This window comes from Tympanuchus pallidicinctus, unplaced genomic scaffold (genome assembly GCF_026119805.1).
Source record: "Tympanuchus pallidicinctus isolate F22 unplaced genomic scaffold, pur_lepc_1.0 scaffold3, whole genome shotgun sequence".
Taxonomy (NCBI): domain Eukaryota; kingdom Metazoa; phylum Chordata; class Aves; order Galliformes; family Phasianidae; genus Tympanuchus; species Tympanuchus pallidicinctus.
This window is the reverse complement of record NW_026294747.1, coordinates 42,392,732-42,404,771: the sequence shown is the minus strand read 5'-3', so window position 1 is coordinate 42,404,771 and position 12,040 is coordinate 42,392,732. Positions and strand designations below refer to the sequence as shown.

Below are 12,040 nucleotides of genomic sequence, written 5' to 3'. Positions count from 1 at the left end.
TTTTCTGCTCAACCAGTATCTGCTTGAGATTGCCCTGACCTGGATGCAGGACTTGGCCTTGTTGAACTTTATGAGGTTGGCATGGACCCACCACTCAAGCCTGTCCAGGTCCCTCTGGATAACATCCTTTCCCTCTAGTGTGTCAACTGCACCACTCAGCTTGGTGTTATCTGCAAACTTGCTGAGGGTGCACTCAGTCCTACTGTCCATGTCACTTATGATGTTAAATAACATTGGTTTTTATTTGTTTTATTTGAAAGAGGAAAATATTTTGCTTTATGTTTCAGGGGAAGCAAAGATAAGATTTTTGTTGTTAAGATTAATCCTTATATGCCTGAAAAACTGATTACAGTTGGAATTAAACACTTGAAATTCTGGCGAAGAGCAGGTAAGGTAACTTTGTAATTACAGCATTTTCTGTCATTTAAAGTATAAATAATACATCTTCTAAAGTGTATTTCATGCATGAAAGGCAGATACCTTCTCCATATAGCTCTGTAAGTTAGCTTCTTACTTGTTCTATTAGAAATAACACTAATGGCCATTATTATGGTATTGATGATTCTATCAGTGTTCTATGTTAGAGATACACAAATAGAAAAATTTGGACTTTCTACTGACTTCTTTATACCTAACATCTCAAAATCTTGCTGAACTGTAAAACAGTGCAACAGTTTTTGGAAGAAGAACAGTAAAAAGGCACAAATATAAATGAATCTAAAAATGAGACAAAAATTCAGACAAAATAGTTAAAGAGGACACATCTGCCAGTGAGACTTATCATTTTACATACATGTATTGAACATGACAATTAAAAACCTAGCTAAGCAGCTTACTTTTTATCTGCTTGAAAAATTGTGAACAGTTCAGAAAAAAAAAAAAAAAAAAGGCCATTCCCTGATGTTAGTGTCAAATTTACAGCATCAAACTTCAAAAAGTTCATGAATGCGTATGGGCTGCAGAAGACTAGCTTACTAGTGCTCTAACTGTTCAAGCAGAATCTATGCACTTGAGCTCATCTAAATCCCTGCAAAAGTCTGATTTTAGAGAAAAATCTGTGATGAGAGAAGTCGTGCTGATTTTCTCAGTTCATGCTGCAAGAGAAATTAGGTAAGATTGTCTGAGAGAAAGGTGAAGTCTGTGTAAATTACTAGTTTTAACAGCTTTGCTTGCTATCTTAACTAAGATAATAAAAGCAGAAGATACTTTGAGTAAAAACATGAAATTGATTAAATTTTCTGGCATTGCTCAGTGAGCAGGTATCAAATTTCTCTAATACTGTAACCCTGTGTGAATACTGACAGGGCAGTTACTTTGAAACATGCTTAGCAGTGTTAAGAGGAGCATAGTATCATCACCCTGACAAATGTGAAGTCTCTGAATTCTGCATTAGAACAACTTCAATTAATGTGAGAAGTGAAGCCAAAGTATATAGTTTAGATTAAATTTCCTCAGTGTCAAGTGATGGCGAAGTGTTTGGGACCCTGCCTCAAACCCTGGAGCTATGAGAGTGGTACAAAATATCAGATCCTAAGGGACTTCTGTACCAGGTGAAGTTTCTCAGAGGAATATGAAAACCTGAATCTGACCTTCTGTCTTGAAGTTAGTATTTATTATGACTAGCATAACTTCAGATTACAGTATTTTAAAGAATTTTAAAATTCATATAGCTATAATGTCTCTATCATCCAGAAGCCAATACAACAAACCTCGAAGATAAAGTTAGATATTCTGAAAGCATATCATGAAAAGAAAGGGATGTTGTCCTAATCAGTTTTTTTTTTCAAGTTAATTTTTAATGTGGAATTTCTGTGTACTGTGGTAGGTATTTTGTTGTTATGAGCTGTTTTTGTTTTAAACCAGGGGGAGGACTAATTGGGAGAAAGGGCTGCATAGGTGCTATGGGAAGAGCCGATACAATGATGTGTGCGGTATATGGCTGGACTGAAGAGATGGCATTCTCTGGAACTTCCACAGGAGATGTTTGTATCTGGAGAGATGTGTTTCTCATAAAAACTGTCAAAGCACACGATGGTCCTGTGTTCAGCATGCACGCATTAGAAAAAGTAAGTTCACAGCTATAATTCCACATAAACAATAATTTAAACAATCAAAAAAACCTCTGTAATTTATTCATGATGCTTTGAGGATGACAGTGAACAAATAATGTAAAAAATAGTGGAAGCTTTCTTTGAGATTTCCTAAATTCACCATCTGAATGAAAAGAGGATTATTCTGTTAGACTATGTTGCCCTGCCATATTTGTACTCACAAGATGATTCGTAGCAAGTTTGCTTAGCAGATGAAGTTCAGAGGCTTAGCTATGCTCAGTTGATGCTCAGTTCTTCATTTGTGAGAGATGAGTCTATTAATAAGCACTGTGATGCTGAAAATATTTTTTATGACTTGTTGAAAAGTGCTGGCATAAAGCATAAATGCAACAGGGGTGGAATGAGGAAAAGGACTCCAATTTATTTTCTAAGAGGCGCTTCACATATACTTCTAATAGCTGTGTACGAGGGATTGATACTGTTTTACGTTATTTTGTTTTGTTTTGTTTTTTTACTTTTTACTACTTCCAAAATAAGCATTTTCTTGAGGTTATGATATTAAAAGTGTTTAGAAAACTAAATACAAGGCGATTAGACACAACTCTGAGAATTGTATTCTGTTTTAACCAGATCATACTCATACACTCTATGCTGCAATTACAGTCTATTTGTGGAAGCTTTCAATCTGTAGGTTACTAACTACTTTCTCCTGGGTCTCACCTTTTTTTGGCCCTGGAAAGCCTGTAAGCATGTACTTAAGTGTAAATAACATTACCAGTTAATTATCTGTATACTTATAATGAGCAAAATAAAACTTTAAATCATTACTCCAAATTTAACATTTGAGTTTCAGGACAGAAACTTCAGACGAAGCAAGAACTGTTGACAAAATTTTTTGAGATATAATGGCACAGATAGACATATATTTGAATCATATAAGCACTGAATATTTTTTTATAAGTGATATGAAGTGTGACATGAGTAATTGGGTGAAATGTAAAACGATACTTAGTAAATAATACTTAGGCTAAATATCAAGAAAAATACTTATATGTGTCAAACAGTCACATTACTTTTTAGTATAGTCAAAGCTTATTGGATAGAATTTGTAAATCCGGTCTGAGTATCTGGGCCGTATAGAACTGTGTAATGCTTGCATCTAGAGACTAAAAAAATCATTTTGTTGCTCCTGATTTTTTTTTTTTTTAATCTCTAACGTGTAGTTCTGTGCATGTGTAGTTACAATAATTTTCAATATAATAAATTTTAAGTATTGGTAGAAATCAGTGAAGTATTAATGAAAGAGAGTGATTCTATCTTGTGAATTTTTATTTCATTTTTTCATTTGCCAGGGATTCGTCACTGGAGGAAAGGATGGGGTAGTAGCTCTCTGGGATGATACTTTTGAACGCTGTCTCAAAACCTATGCCATCAAAAGGGCTGCTTTGGCCCCTGGCTCTAAAGGTAACACATCAGACTTTATCCTATTTCTGATTTTACTCAATAGAAAACTCGTTTGGTGAAATTGCATTTTCCATCGGGGGAAGATTTACATTTGACATAGGAAATACTAATACTTGAGTTTGTACTGATTTTAACTAAGACATATTTCTGTCAGGTGGGGAATGGTAGTAGTGTCTAATTGCGCATTTATTGAGAGCAGATCTTAATATTTATGGAAAATTTCAGGACCATTTAGGTTGAAAAAGACCCTTGAGATTATCAAGTCCAATGATCAACTTAGCTCTAGTGAGTCCACCTCTAAACCATGTCCCTAAGCACCGCATTCGCACGTTCCTCCAGAGACAGAGATTCCACTGTTTCCAAAGGCAGCCTATTCCAATGCCTAAGAACACTTTAAGTGAAGAAGTTGTTCCTGATAACCAATCTAAACCTCCCCGGATGCAACTTGAGACCTGTTTCTTGTGTACTAAGACTATTTCCTCATGTCCTATTTTCTGCATTGTCTACTTGACTTAATGGTTTTCACCTTGAGTCTGTTACCTCCCAGGTGTTTGTTTTTGTTTTTGCTTTTTTTAAGTAAAAGCCAAAACATCTTTTTCTGTTTCTAATCATGAAATAATTTTGTCTGATTTTTTTGTTACTTTTGTTTGTTTCTTTCTTTTGGAGAAGGATTCTGAAAAGGGGATGGAATTTAAAATTCTGTTTAGATTTGTAATGTATTAATACATTTTATGACTTAACTTTCTGTAAATACGAATGTGTTTTGAAATTATGATTTAATTCCTATTCCTTTAATTTATTCTTGCTCTTAGTGTTGATTTATGGTTTTCCCTATTTTATGTTCTGGAGTATGTGTTTGTGTGTCTTATGCCCTTGCTCTTCTAAATTTATTTTTTCTGTGTGTTAGTATATGATTTAATTTTCAGAAAACATGAATGGGAACACTCATTAAATAAAACATTCATTTACAGCTTATCTAATTTTCACATCAGTTCAATGAAATCCTTTTTTGAAAGTACCGTAAATAATACCGTTAAGGTAATGACACAGCTCTTATTTATTTCACACATGTATTTTTCACTAATATTACTAATGAGTCAGGCTGATTAAATTACAGAGATGTTCTATTTAGGAGAAAGATTAGTAGTAGTTGCTTTATATAGTTACTTTGTTATGGAAAAGATAAAGGTCACAAACAGAAGTTTGCAAGAGCAACTAGTGTATGTTTTTCCATCCACTGGGCTATTGCTAAAGACTCCCAAATGAATCTAAGCATGCAAGTTCTTCTGTGCATAAGTAAGTTTTTGCTTCCTACTGAATATCTTTTTCTACAGTGGGAATGTAAGGTGTACTTGTTAAAAATCTTCTTTAAGGCATAACTAAGAATCTTGTGTCTTCTATTATTTTAATGTTCTAGGACTCCTCTTAGAAGATAATCCTTCTATACGTGCCATTTCTTTAGGACATGGTCATATTTTAGTGGGCACAAAGAATGGTGAAATATTGGAGGTAGATAAAAGTGGACCAGTAACTCTTTTGGTTCAGGTACGTAGATATCGGTCAACTACTGTTTTATTTTTCAGGTAAAGACAGTTGTGAAATAACAAGCATTTTAATTACCAGTCAAGTAAACAAGTTAGTATCATTTCTCATATTTTTAAGGTTCAGACAGACCAGCATGATCTCTGATAAGAGAAGAAGTTCACAGAATTTCATGTAGAAATTTGTTTCTCAAGTTCATTCTATCAGACTAAAATCTTATTACTGTTTAAAAATAAGATAAAATCAAGCAATGGATTCTCCACCAGTTATCTTACTAATCTGTTCTGTTAGTTAATCATATCATTTTAAAAAAATATCTGTTTTTTGGGTTTTATTTTAAGTTTCTCATCACAGTTAGGCAAAAAACAATTCAGTTTTTACTTTGCCATACCATACAGAGAGCACTTCTTACACTGCCTACAAAATGTTTTTTTTCAACATTAGGTCATCATGTGATTTCATTTCATATGTAAATACAAGTCTGTGCCTCTTTAATTCATGTTTTACGAGTGGCTAATGCAATTGTGAATAAGTGGAGTTTTTAAAGAATGTATTAGAAATAGAGGTAGAAGAAAATGTAGGAGTATGTGGAGATTATTCCTCAGAGAAAAATTTTCACTGGTAGAAATTACTATGGCATGCACTTCTATAAGCAGAAGGGTAGCACTTTTTTTCAGGTATACTGTTTCTGTTCAGATATTTCTTTATTATCATGTAAAAATATGTCCTCATTTGGTGCTTTTGTGTTGTTTTTTTCTTAACTCCTTATGTTATTTTTTATTTCAGTTTTATATGTAGAAGCATCTGATTCATCTTTTTTTTTTCAGGGTCACATGGAGGGGGAAGTTTGGGGTCTCGCTACTCATCCTCATTTACCCATTTGTGCTACTGTAAGTGATGACAAAACCTTAAGAATATGGGATTTATCTCCTAGCCATTGTATGTTAGCTGTTCGCAAATTGAAGAAGGGTAAGATGCTTAGTATGAAAAAAGATGTAACTGAATCCACTTCATACTTTCTTACATTATGATTCTTGCAGAAACAAGACCAAGTTACTTCTCTTCTGTAATTACCTTTTTGTCGCTTTCTTCATAGTTTATGTAGTGCTTACCTAAGAAATCTGTACAAGAGATTTCTCTGTAATACTGTTCTCAATCCAATACAGCTGCAAATAATCTTTAATCAATAAATTAACAATAAAAGTTGATCCAATGACATAAATCTGCCATATTGAAGACAGTAAGGGAAGCATATTGGAACAGTAGAGGAATTCAACTCTAGAAAAATTCTGAAGAAAACTCAGAAATAATAGTGAATTCCTGTTTTTTGTTTTTTTTTGAGAGTATTAGAAGAATCCACAATGAAGAAAAAAATACTAATTATTTACTACATAATAAAATTCTGTTTTTGAAGGATGAAGAATCCTCTTTAATGATACCATATAAAGAGACTGTAGTAGGATTTAACTGCACTTGCCATAACTAGCTTTTAATAATGCATATAACTTGCTAGACAAAGGAATGTGATAGGCTTCATCTGTTTGGAGTTCAGTGGGGAATTTTGATCCCCACCGTATAGAAATCTTAGATGAAAATGGTCTGAATTGATTGGAACTAACTAATCAGAAGAAATGCCAAGTGCCAGCACAAGCAGGAGTGGTAATGTTAAATAAACAAAGAAGGTTCAAATTAGAGTCTGCTGGAGTCTTAAAGCTGATATATCTTAATATTTTTATTAGCAATTTTCAGAGAAGTCAGGACTGTGATCTAATTTGCAGATGAAACAAATTTTGAGGTGGTTTCTCAAACTTAAAAAGCATGCATGTACTGTACAAAAAAAGCACAATACTCTTGCAGACTGCAGTAGTAGAAATGGCAGTGTTTACTAATTAAAAAGGGAATATGACTGTAAGAAAAATGACTGTTCAGCTGAAGGGTAACTGAGGCATAGAAGACTCATAGCATTGCAGCTGATCATAGGATGACAACTACACATAATAGTAAGGTTTTGTATAGGACGTAATGAAGTATTCATGTAGTTTACTAGAGACTAATCAGAGTATTTTTGGTGTACCTCCCTCATCTGTGTTCATTTGAACTGAAAGTTGAGTGTTGACAAAAAGGAAACACAGAGTAGTGAATGAAAAGCTTTGTCTGATGGAATCAGCTTATCTGAATAAAGGGTAGCTGACAGCATTTTTTTCAGAGGGAAAATAAAAGGCAAAAATAGTTATGCTAATGGAAAATTCTGCCATGGAAACTAATGTATTTAAGCTGACCAAGTGAAGATTGACATGCTTAGTGAAAGGATTATATGACTAAGTGACCATGAAAGCAAACAACTGGATTCTGTGAGTACAGAAGATCTTTGCCACTTAAGTTCTCCTTTCTAAAGCAAAAGCTAACAGTTGGCATTAGATAAGTGAAGGAGAGCAGGATAAAAAAATAGATAGATGACAGTGGTTAAATTGTATTGTTAATTTAGATTAAATGTTGATCAATATGCAAACCAATCTAATGAGATTCTGGTGTTGAGTACTTACAAGTTACCAATAGTGTCTGTGTACTGTCACAGAGGTAGAGCTTGGAAGTGATATTGGCAGCACCTATAATACGTCATTAAACTGTATACTAGAAAGACAGCTTTACAGCTAAAAAAAAAAAAAAAAAAAAAAAAAAGGAGGGATTATCTGCTGTAACCATATCTGAATGGCATTTCTTTATTCATTGTAGGAGGCAGATGTTGCTGTTTTTCTCCCGATGGGAAAGCGTTAGCTGTTGGTTTAAATGATGGAAGTTTTTTGATAGTTAATGCAGATACCTTGGAAGATCTAGTCTCCTTCCAGCACAGGAAAGATATTATTTCAGAGATCCGATTTTCTCCAGGTAACTGATTTTAAAAGAAGATTTTTATATGCAAATTCTTCAAACAAGCTTTATAATCCTTAAAAGATAAAAGTAGTTTAGTAATACTCTTTAACATGTGAAATGTAAAAGTCAGCAAGACTGATATTAATGTTATCACAAGTATTGGTTGTAAAGTCCATTGTTGGTCATTTAAGGGTGGTATTCTTGGAACAGGTTTGCTTAGAGTAACCTCCTAAATGCCACAGTAATATTTCAAATCATGAACATCCAGCAGACATCCTAGGGACCAAAAAAATGGGTTACACTTTGAGCTAAGTTTAGCTCTACACTTATGTTACTTTTAGCTAAATAGAATGTTTGAAACTTGGTTCCTTTTTTCTCCACCTCCCATCCTTGCAGCTTAACAATCCCAGTGAAGCCAGTGTTTTCAAACATTACAGCTCTTAAACACTGAAATTTAAGGCCTAAGTTACTAATATTGTTTCAGTGAAAATACTCTGTAGTCAAAATTTGACATAAATAACTGATACAAGATCTCATACAACATTGCCATCTGGTTACTTTAGCCTTACCAATGCAAAAAAAAAAAAAAAGATAAAAATTTTATATTATAATTTATTGCTAAACGTGACGAAAATTTCCTACTGAAATGTTGATTATGTAGTATCAGTATTAGTTTCTCAGAATCAATGTATGAATTAGCAGAGGTCATAGAAATCTGACACAAATATAGCTGAATTCCAGGAAGTTCTTGTTTCTAATGTACAGACCATTAAATATTTTTAAAATGTCTCATGTTTCTACTGTTGTGTTGTAGGAGCTGGAAAGTACTTAGCTGTGGCATCTTGTGACAATTTTGTTGATATTTACAATGTAATGAGCAGTAAACGAGTAGGAATCTGCAAGGGGGCCTCCAGTTATATAACACACTTGGACTGGGACGTAAGAGGTAAGTAATAATCATCTGAATTGTAAAAATGTCCTGGAAGATTGACTGCATTACACACTAAAACAGGTAACTTCCATTGACAACATGAATTTTTGATGTTGCTAACAGATTGGTTTTAGTTTGTGAAGATGCTCACAGCATGTGAATAAATAGAAAAACGTGATTTTTACTCCTACTTATATATATTTAGATGTTGTGTAACTTAAGTAACTAAGGGATTTCCTTTATAAATTTTTTTTTTTTTTTTTTACATCTTCTATATTTATCTTTTGACTTCTGTTTCTTAAATAATGCACTGCAAGCTGTAGTTGCACCTTTAACTTAGAAGTATTTATTCTTGAATATTGTGAAAAACAACACTGCCTTATTCTTGGATCTTATTACATGATTCCTGGATCTTAATTCGTTATCAGTTTGAGTATTTTCAGTTCCATTTCGTGCAAAAACATAGCAATGCTATTGTGCAATCTTTCTGTTCCTCCACAAGAGCACCTTTGCTGATGTTCATTTTGAAACTAATTTGAAAAAATGGTGGATGTTGGCTTCCTTTGAGAAATTTGAAAACAAGATGAAACAGGAAGATTAATTAGAACTTTGTCTGAAAAGGAGTATAGAGGCCAACAGAAGTCCGCTAGTTGCAATCAGTTGCATGTACATTTCTCAAGCCCGAGAACATGTGCATTATAGTCAGTCAGGTGCCACTAATTAGTTCTGAATCATACTCAGTACGTTTTATCTGCTGTCTTATGGGACAACCATGAGGATAGTAAAGTGATGTGTTATTGCAGTCTATAGAGTGTGAGTATAATGAGTAGAGTGATGCAGATCTTCAGAAGATCACACTTCAGTAGCATTAGTTATGTATGCAACTTTTAAATGGAAGCAAATGATTTTGTGTATCTATTTTAACTGAATATTCTGATTAATGCTAATATACGTTATGTAATATTTTAATAGGGAAGCTCTTGCAAGTCAACACTGGTGCTAAAGAGCAGTTGTTTTTTGAAGCTCCTCGTGGGAAAAAACAGACAATTCCTACTTTGGAGGTGAGGAAGGAGAATACCTTCTTACTTTGTTTGCAAATTAGAAATATGATGCAGCAGTCTGTGTCACATGGAGAATGATGTATAAAACCACAACTAGTCTGTCCTTCACACTTTTTGCAAGTCGTTCAATTAATATAATTGGGATGATAAGTTACATAGAGGATGTTGTATTTGTTTCTTCTGTTAAGAAGACATCTGACTGACTTGTGCACTTGTGAAAATCTGATATGCTTCTATTAGTACCTAAAGTCCTTTGAAAATCTACTGCAGAATACCTAGCCTTTAAACTTGTTTTGAAAGATCTCTTTCTTTATATAACAATGCAGTATACGTAATATGTGTAGTCAAGTTTATGATGTTATAGATGTAATATTTCATTTTCTCAGATATAGAGCATTATTAGAGAGCAGAGTGTGAAAATGTATAATTTTCAAAGTAATGATTTCTATGAGGTTGAAAAGCAGCGCTGAAAAATGTGATTTGCTTTTTCTAGGCTAAAATGACAACTAAGGTAATTTTTTTAATAGCACATCCACAGAGTTTGTGGCTGTTTAATAAAGTTAAGGCTCTTAAATGAAATTTTGAATAAAATTAGTGGTTAATATTACAATATTATCTTTTAGATGGCAAGGACTTTTTATTGAAATCAGATATGGAAGAAGACTGCTTAGGAAGAAGCGTGCTCTGTCTCAAACAGGTTGTTTTTATAGGTAGAAAAGATTGGCTGGGCATCATGGACAAGTGTTTTGGGCTCTTGCTGTGAAGGAATCTGGCCAATAATTGGTGAAGTCACAGATGTAACTGCTTCATGCCTCACTAGTGATAGTAAAGTATTAGCCACAGGAGATGATTTTGGATTTGTGAAACTGTTCCGTTACCCTGCTAAAGTAAGTAGTTTTCAGCTGTGCATGTAGAAGATTGGTCAATTAAACTACCTTTTAAAATTATATAAAAAATGTAAATATTGATCTTTGGGAACAAAATAGTGCTTTTAGAATTTTGTCCTTATGATTGAGGGAAGTTACTGAATGTTGCAAATATGCAGTGTATTAACCTGTCAGTTACTGAGAATGACTATTCCAGGTCAGACTAAAGAGCCATCTCACTGTGTCCAATCACTGACAGCAGCAGCTGTGTAGACAAAATATAAAAATCTGACAGATATGTAGTGATACTCTATCAAATTCTAGCAGTTTATTGACCAATCGCTTTCTAGTAATGTATTCAGCCTTAGTATCCACAGTGTGATTTTATCGTTGTATTTTTAGCCCCTTACAGTCTTTGTAAGACAATGAACAATTCTTCTTCACTTATTTTGATATCATTCATTTTATGGACCCCCATTCTGTACCATCTCAGTCTTTTCTTCCCTAAAATGAGGATCATTAACATTATTTAACCATGCAACATAGCAAAGTAATTCTGGAAGGATACTTATAGTGCTTTTCGAGAACTTTTTCAGTTTTTCCATGTATTTGTTAGTCAGTAAATATTTCTTCAGTTTTAAATATTTTACCAAATACATAGGCATTTACTCAAAATATTCTGTGTGTGTTTTATTCTTAATCTGCTGTATTATCTTCTCTCTTACAACACACAATGCAGTGTTCATTGCTGGAATCTCTTAATAAAAATTCTTAGATGGTTGGCATAGAAATATGGTTGCTTTTCATAACTTTGCTAGAGAAAAGGAACTTGGCAAATCATGTAATATAAATGCAAAATGGATAAAACATGAAGTGAAGAAGTTAAGTACATGGTATTGGATAAAGATGAACTGGCAACTTGTTTTGATTTGATCAAGCAGATAGGTTAATTTTTTTATCTGTCCTTTTTTTTTTCCTTAGGGAAAATTTGGAAAATTTAAGAGGTATGTTGCTCACAGTACCCATGTAACAAATGTCCGCTGGACCTATGATGACAGTTTGTTGGTCACTGTTGGAGGAGCAGACACATCTTTAATGCTGTGGACTTATGAGGTGGAAGGACATCGGGATAGCCGACAGTGTGACAGTGAGGAATCTGACCTAGATTCTGAAGAAGATGGAGGTCAGTAATAATATACAGGCTGGATTATGCTGCCTTAGAAAAAACTGTTTGTTAATGGAAAACTGCTTATT

The 12,040-nt window shown here is 33.7% G+C and overlaps 1 protein-coding gene across 3 annotated transcripts in view; it reads left to right on the top strand.

Moving 5' to 3' along the window:
* Nucleotides 1–12,040, top strand: part of EML5 (EMAP like 5) — a 93,699-nt gene that overhangs the window by 48,240 nt on the left and 33,419 nt on the right. For all 3 annotated transcript variants that reach the window (XM_052693435.1, XM_052693434.1, XM_052693436.1), the window contains exons 17-26: nucleotides 288–388; nucleotides 1,864–2,066; nucleotides 3,404–3,515; nucleotides 4,933–5,060; nucleotides 5,885–6,026; nucleotides 7,791–7,943; nucleotides 8,743–8,874; nucleotides 9,832–9,920; nucleotides 10,631–10,807; nucleotides 11,768–11,969. In XM_052693435.1, coding sequence (XP_052549395.1) covers nucleotides 288–388; nucleotides 1,864–2,066; nucleotides 3,404–3,515; nucleotides 4,933–5,060; nucleotides 5,885–6,026; nucleotides 7,791–7,943; nucleotides 8,743–8,874; nucleotides 9,832–9,920; nucleotides 10,631–10,807; nucleotides 11,768–11,969 — 1,439 coding nt within the window. The remainder of the gene's footprint in view (nucleotides 1–287; nucleotides 389–1,863; nucleotides 2,067–3,403; nucleotides 3,516–4,932; nucleotides 5,061–5,884; nucleotides 6,027–7,790; nucleotides 7,944–8,742; nucleotides 8,875–9,831; nucleotides 9,921–10,630; nucleotides 10,808–11,767; nucleotides 11,970–12,040) is intronic.